The sequence below is a fragment of the Arachis hypogaea genome, chromosome 15, assembly GCF_003086295.3.
Source record: "Arachis hypogaea cultivar Tifrunner chromosome 15, arahy.Tifrunner.gnm2.J5K5, whole genome shotgun sequence".
Lineage (NCBI taxonomy): Eukaryota > Viridiplantae > Streptophyta > Magnoliopsida > Fabales > Fabaceae > Arachis > Arachis hypogaea.
Window position 1 is genome coordinate 63014466 of NC_092050.1, and position 7772 is coordinate 63022237.

Here is a 7772-nt window from a genome sequence, read left to right on the forward strand (position 1 = left end):
ATAAAAATATAAAAATCAAAATATGAAAGAAAGTACTAAAAATAATAAAAAATAATTAAATTTTTTATCTTGGCAGTGATTGAAACAGATCTAAAAAATTTTGATAGAAAAAAAAAATTCAGAACAAAAAACATACACAACAAATAAACGAAGAATTACTGTGAAAATTATGGTTACTTGCATCCTTTTTATAGAAGAAAATAGAGGGTAGGATTGGTAGAAACAGAATAAATTTTCTACTTAATTCCTCTCAACGTGAACGCAGAAGTAAGAAATTTTAGCTTCACATGAACGTGCGTTCAGAGGTAAAAACACTTCTGGGTTTAGAGTTCTAACAAATTACCAAACATAAAAATGGGGCGTTCAAAACACTCAAACGGACTTCTCTCTTCTCCAACGTGAACCAAACACACCTAAGTCACTGACTCATCAGACTTATACTCTTCTCCCCTATTACACACTAAAGCTCTGAATACCCTAACACTCGGACAGAGCTCATCTACGGCGCTTGCACTCTCTCATCTGTTGGGGCTCCCTCCATCATCTCCCCTAACCTGTCTCTGCTGGCGCTCGCACTCCCTCGGCGCTCACTACTCACCGCGTCGGTTAGCCAACGGAGGTCGCCTTTCCTTCCTCCGTGCCGCCAGTCTCTGCCTTCCTTCCTCGATCGTCTATTCTCATCTGCTCTACCGCCTTCGCTCCTTGTGTGCTCCACTTCACTCTCTGTTGTTTTCGCTTTCCCTACCCTCTTTGCTGTTTATGTCATCTTTCTCCAGCCTCTCTGTTTCTATCTTTGCATCTAGAATGCAGCCATAGGTAAATTATTTATTGTTTTTCTTTGATCTAATTTTTTGTTTTGATTTTCATGGTCACCAGGAACGGTGGAAGTTTCGGTTTGGTGAACGAGGACCTTCTCCAGAACATTCTGGCGAGGCTCTGGCTCGTTGGTTCGCTTCCGCTGCTTGCGTCAGCAAATCATGGAGCTTTGTCTGCAATCGAATCCTTACTCGTCCAAAGCTCTCTTTTGCTCTTTCTCTCAATCCTTCACTTTCCGTGAGTTTCACCTATTTCCCCCGAATCAAAAGATTTCTTAAAATCTAGGGTTAATTGAAAATGGAAATGGAGCTTTGTGATTATATCAGCTTGTTTTTGGAGTAAAATTTTTGAATTTGTACTCATATCCAAAGGTGTTTGAGACTTTGACCTCATATCATCATGGAGTTCTCCAGGTGAAGCACTGGCAGAATCTTATTTCTTTGTTTGAGCATTGTATGTAGATTAAATCCTATATTTAGTGCTTGTATCCCCAATTAGATTCCCCAATTAGATCTGAATTTTCTTTATGGAAGTTCAAAATTAATTCAATTTTATGATTGTTTATCCATCAAGTCCAAAGTAAAAAGGCATCTATCATTTTGCAACAGTGCATATAAAACTAATGTTATTGTGATTTTTGGTTGCAAGTTGTAAAAGTAGTGTTTTAAATATCTTAAATTTGTGTCTATGATTACAGAAAATTTTATTTCTGGAAATTATCTTTTGTTGTTTGAGTATATATTTGTTACTAACTTTATTATTGCTTCTTAATTTGTATGATCCAGTATGGTAAAGATTATGAGTTTGATGCTCCAGTGAAGCTCCTAGAGAAACATCTACATGCTATGGCACAATCTGTTGTTGAGCAACTTGTTGTTTCTCAGGTCTTGGCCTATGCTATCCCTTATTTTAATTTTTTCTTTTTTTTAATTGGATTTGCTGTTTAACATTTGCTCTTACTTAAACTTTACTATATAGGTTCTCGTGTCTGACATTAAGATTGGATATAAGATAGTTAACACTCAGGTAAGAGAACATTTATTGATATTAAATTATTAATTGTTATAGATCTTAATCAATGGTTGATTTGAAATGCTTACCCCTTCTCTTTTTGGATTCATATAGGTTCTTGCTTTCAATGGTAAGCCTGTGAAGAATTTGAAGGGCTTGGCCACCATGGTTGAGAACTGTGATGATGAGTCTCTAAAGTTTGATCTGGAATACCAACAGGTTCTCTCTCATGGACTCAGTCGTGTGAATTTTTTTTTTTGACTTTCTAAAGTTTTCTGAATTAACATTTAATCTAACTTTCATGTATCAGTAAGCTGCCCATTCTTCTCTTTACCCATTCTTTACATATTTCGTTTAAGCATATATTTTTCTAGTTTCTTATGTAGAATTTGATTTGTCATATCAATTAGAAGTTGTTTCTTTCTCTATCTTTTACATAATTAAATTGAAAGTAAAACTACACTTTAGTCCAAGGAAAATTTTCATTTAAAAACTTAGCCTGTAAAAGATTAAATGTACTCACTTTAGTCCTTGTAATATTTATGTTTCAACACTTTAGTTTGTAAAAGATTATAGGCTTAAATAAGTTTTTGGTCCCTGTAAAATACTCGATTTTTTGTTTCGGTCTACTAAATTTCAAAAGTTGTCTATTTTAATCCTTCTTTTTAGTTTGCTTTAAAGAGTAGTTTCTATATTGTAGAAAATTTAAGAAATATAAGACAGCTAAGAAGGAGACAAAGGTGGCAATAAGAGAGTCAAAACAAGAGTGTATGAGAGTCTTTATCAGTATTTGGGTACGAAGGATGAGAGATTTGGATCAAATTAAGTCATTAAGGACAAGAATGGTGAGATTTTGCAATGAGAATTACTTCATGAGTATAAAAGTCTCTCGGTGCTTTTGCAATGAGAATTACTTCATGACGTGATAGTTACTGCAATAGGCACTTAGCGCATGTGTATTTAGTATGTAATAATACTGATTTCTGTATTTTACTAATTTTCAATTTGTTAATGAAGTTTATCTAAAAGTAATAATACTGATTTCAATTTCTCAGTCATTCATTTCATCTACAAGAATTGAATACACGAGTTCAAGCATTCAGGCTTCTATTTTGTTTAGATTCATTAATAAATAATTAAAGCCAATGACTAAGAATAATATATCAGTTCTAATAATACATAGAGTCTAAGTTTGTGATATGACTTATAGTTTCTTTTGTACAACTCTTAATTCTTTTAGCCGTTGAGTATGCGAGGGAGTGGATCTAGCTTGATATTTTAAATTGATATTATTTGCAGTTGCTGAAATTCAACCTTTAATGCTTTGATTTGTTAATGCTAAAATTGGATCATTTAGATTAGTATTCATTTGTTGTTATTATTGTCATTATTCGTCTGCTAATATTGATGGTGTCTTTTGGTGTCAGCTAATAGCTAAGTGTTGGAGGGTTGTTGTTTTAATTTGTCGTGTTTTGTGTGTTGATTTTCATATAATGTGCTCCAATTCCAGGATCAGCAGCAGTCTTGATCTTCACTAGGGGGGGGGGGGGATTAAACTGAAAATAATATCAGTGCATTTATAATGAAATGCTTCTTGAAGTTTTGGTCATAGAATTTAACTAGCTTCTTTTTTTATTCACCGATGTCATTTTTAATATCCTAATTCCTACTCTCTATTAGGCATTCAGTTCACTGTTTTCACTATACAAACTGCTTTAACTAATTTACTTAAATTGCTGAGGAATTGAGATAAACTGACCTTAATTAACCAGTACAATTATTGGCATTTACAAAATTTCAGAGCTAGATTTCCTGTTGTGGTGTGATTTAGTTTTTTCATATTTACACGTTTCCAATATCAACTTGAAAGGCATAATTAATGATACCATTTTTGGGTAAGCCACTTAAGGTTCTGTGGTTATAAGATTTGCAGGTAATTTCTATGTTATATATTCCAGTGTTGGTATTGAATCTGCTTTAATTTTATTTCCCAGGATGTGACAGCAACTAAAAGAAATGAATTTGAGGATTATTTTTTGAAGTGAGAGTTGCTCATGGGAATATATGAGAAGGGTTTTTAAAGGCCTTCTCCTATCCAAGTAGAAAGCATTCCAATTGCTCTTACTGGTAGTGACATATTCTTGCAAGGGCTAAAAATGGGACAGGCAAAACAGCTGCATTTTGCATTCCTGCATTGGAAAAAATTGACCAGGATAACAATGTTATTCAATGTTTGACTTCTTCCTCTTACCTTTATCTTTCTATTAGATTCCCATGAGATCGATTGAGAGGATTATCATATTTATTGTAGTTCAAGGCCAGTTTGAATGAACTTCTCAGGGAACAAGCTTGCTTCAATGGGCATAAATTTTTACTATAATATTTTTTTCTCATGTTTTTAGGATTTTGTCCTAGTTTAGATTATATATGTGTTGATGTTGGCTTTGTTGCCATGATTTAAACTGATGGGAACTAATCATGTTATGGATGAGGTAAATACTTTTTTGCCTCAACTTCTACTCATTTATAAAAGTGGTTGACATGCATAAACTATTTGAAAAGTTGCAATCCTTTTAAATGAGAACAAACAAATTTTCAATTCTATTCTCTTCATATGTTCATTCTGTTTCTTTAGTAGTAAGAGTTGGTTCCTAATCCCTTCTTTTACATTGCTTTTTGTTTGGTTTCAGGCTGATAAGCTTTTGTCCCTAGAATTCCAACCTTCTATAGTTTTTATTAATTTTGATTTTCCCAAGAATTCAAAAACTTATCTCCACAAGGTATGGTGATTTTTCCTCATTTCCTTCCTAATTTATTTGCCTTGACACTGATTTCCTGTTCTAACAGATCATATACGGATATACAGGTCGGTCGCTCAGGGAGGTTTGGGCATCTTGGTTTAGCAGTTACCTTGATCACTTATTGGGACCGCTTTAATTTGTATGTAATTTACAGTCTGTTAAGTTAATGCATTTCAACTGTATATGCTATAGATTTATTATGCATTCTGTCTTTTGTGCTGATATAGGATTGAACAAGAATTTGGAATTGAAATAAAGCAAATTCCACCACACATTGACCAGGTATGACAGGATGGAGTTTAATGTTAGCCTTTTAACTGGCAGATATTTTGCTGGGTTCAGTTTGGGTTTCCCTTAATTTTATTTTCAGATGTGTTTGTTGCTAACATTAGTAACATGATGGGTCCTGTTTGGCAGATATTTTGCTAACATTTGTGTTTGTTGGTAACATTAGTAACATCAGTTTGGGGGGATGAGAAGAGTTTTCTATTTCCCTCAGGGACAGAGAATAGGTAAATCACAAAAATGCTTTACTATGTTTGGTGTTGAAAAAATCCTAAAAAAAAAAAGTTATACAATTTCCTAGTGGATCTTGAGCTCAGATATTTGGTCAAAATTTGCAACTACTTCACTTAAGTTTTTTTTTTCAATTTGAGCTACATGGTTTGATTTCTTTTGTTGCCTTTTCTTGTTATTTGTTATTTCATTGTGCAATTTCTAATTTATAACTTGGTTATTATATTTTATTTGCTCTTTCTACAATCGTTTGAGAAAAATTAAAAGTGAGTTTTGTTGGTAGTGAAAGAATTTTTTTCTTTTATCAAAGTGTTTGGAAAATAAAAGGAATTATCATTAACTTCATCATCCTCACTTGATAAGAATCCACTTGTTTTCTTGTTTGTTAAGTATGAATTTGGTTACTATTTGTGCTAGGCTACTATGGTTACTATCTATTTGCAACTTATTCTAATAAGATATTCCAGAGATTGTTATAAAATTATACAAAATGGTTGAACTTGGAATTTTATATGCATATCTTTAGAATTATCTCCCAGGAATAGTGGTGGCGAATTGCATGTGATCAACTTGTGCATGTCACATATTTCAATATGAAGATGTGACACACCCTTATTCCAAGCCTTATATATTTTTTTATGATTCCTTTCTTTAATATTTATCATGGCAAGATGTTTTGTAATTTGCTTACCTTCTGTTTTTCGTTATTCATATGATCATACTTGCAGATTATTCGTGAAGTGTATTGTGGAGCTTTCCATTTGGTTCCTTTATCCGAGGAAGGCCTGGTATAAGCTTGGGGTGATTCAATGACATTTCTTAATTCCCTTTCTAGAAATTCATTTTTGTTTATGTTTGTAAATTTCATGGACACTGTCGTTGCATGTATAGAGATGACATGGCTAATTTGGTTTGAATTCTATTAATGTAATATTACTTTTTATTGATTAATCTTTTTAAATGACATTTACATATTTTTGTTAATATTTTTTATTATTTTTGGAGTGTGTTAGAGTGCATGTAAAAGCATATACTAATTTTTTTAATTTGACTAGTGGCTCAACAGACACTAATGGGCCTATTTAGCCGTTTTTCTATTATTTTTAAGAAATTAATTTTTTTTATTAATATATCATTCACTTTTTAAATTTATTAGATAAGTAATTTTTTTTTATTTTAGTGTTAATGAGATTTTATTTATATCATATTTTATTAAAATTAAAATTATTATAAACCAAAATATAATTCAAAGAATAATGATAATATTATTCTGATTCAAAAAGAGTATATATAGACTAAAATACATGTTAGTTATTTACAAAAGATAATTTTTATTTAAATGTCATGGATATTCATATTTGTCATCTTTTTTAAGTGATAGACCAAAATATGAATCTAAATATGAAGAGGTTTTCATTTTTTTATAAATAGTGAAAAAATAGAATAAATGAGAATGTTTATTTTTTTCGTTTTTAAATATCAAAATTAAGAATAATTAATAAGCAAAATAGGATAATATTAAAATTGTGTATCTGAAAAAATCTTTTGTAATTTATCATACATCTTTTTATCAATAACTTCTTTAGTCTTGAAAAGCTGTCAGATTTATTGACCATAAAAATAAATATATAAACACTTCAATATTATTCAATTAAAAATGATGTGTAACAAAATCAAAATAAAAATTTAGAAACATTATTACAAATTAACTATTTATAAATGTTATTAAGTTTAATTATTTATTTTTAATTAGTATTTAATTTGAAGCCGAGATAAAAATTTATATTTAAAGCACTCTCTATCTTCATGCATAATTTCAATTGTTAAAAAATAATTTATTTTTTTAATTTTATATTTAATTTTTTAAATTATCTTTAATTTTATTATTCTTTTTAAATTATTAATTTATATTTTATTATATCCCTTACTATATTAAACACTATTTTTTCTCTTGCTATTAATCTCTATACACATATCTGTCATTATCTCATCGCCATTATTATTACTAGTGGCTCAACAGACACTAACGTGCCTATTTAGCCGCTTTTCTATTATTTTTAAGAAATTAATTTTATTTTTTTATTAATATATCATTCACTTTTCAAATTTATTAGATAAGTATTTTTTTTTATTTTAGTGTTAATGAGACTTTATTTATATCATATTTTATTAAAATTAAAATTATTATAAACCAAAATATAATTCAAAGAATAATGATAATAATATTATTCTGATTCAAAAAGAGTATATATAAACTAAAATACATGTTAGTTATTTACAAAAGATAATTTTTACTTAAATGTCATGGATATTCATATTTGTCATCTTTTTTAAGTGATAGGCCAAAATATGAATCTAAATACGAAGAGGTCTTCATTTTCTTATAAATAGTGAAAAAATAGAATAAATGAGAATGTTTATTTTTTTCGTTTTTAAATATCAAAATATAAGAATAATTAATAAGCAAAATAGGAGAGTATAAAAATTGTGTATCTGAAAAAATCTTTCATAATTTATCATACATCTTTTTATCAATAACTTCTTTAGTCTTGAAAAACTGTCAGATTTATTGACCATAAAAATAAATATATAAACACTTCAATATTATTCAATTAAAAATGATGTGTA

At 29.7% G+C, this 7772-nt stretch overlaps 1 protein-coding gene across 1 annotated transcript; it reads left to right on the forward strand.

The window, feature by feature from the left end:
* The first annotated feature begins 825 nt into the window (after positions 1 to 825).
* Positions 826 to 6128, forward strand: LOC114925348 (uncharacterized). Its single transcript, XM_029292943.2, has 8 exons — positions 826 to 1053; positions 1602 to 1700; positions 1795 to 1842; positions 1942 to 2046; positions 4518 to 4607; positions 4694 to 4767; positions 4856 to 4910; positions 5873 to 6128. Exons 2-8 carry the CDS (start codon positions 1662 to 1664, stop codon positions 5936 to 5938), a joined length of 477 nt encoding a protein of 158 aa, XP_029148776.2. The 5' UTR covers positions 826 to 1053; positions 1602 to 1661; the 3' UTR covers positions 5939 to 6128.
* Positions 6129 to 7772: the final 1644 nt, after the last annotated feature.

What these genes read in the sequence shown, in the direction of transcription:
- LOC114925348 (XM_029292943.2), top strand. Translation starts at nt 1,662, where the DNA reads ATGGCACAATCTGTTGTTGAGCAACTTGTTGTTTCTCAG. An exon ending in AGCAACTTGTTGTTTCTCAG is followed by an intron (nt 1,701 to 1,794) that starts GTCTTGGCCTAT and finishes TTTACTATATAG; the next exon opens with GTTCTCGTGTCTGACATTAA. An exon ending in TTGATCTGGAATACCAACAG is followed by an intron (nt 2,047 to 4,517) that starts GTTCTCTCTCAT and finishes GTTTGGTTTCAG; the next exon opens with GCTGATAAGCTTTTGTCCCT.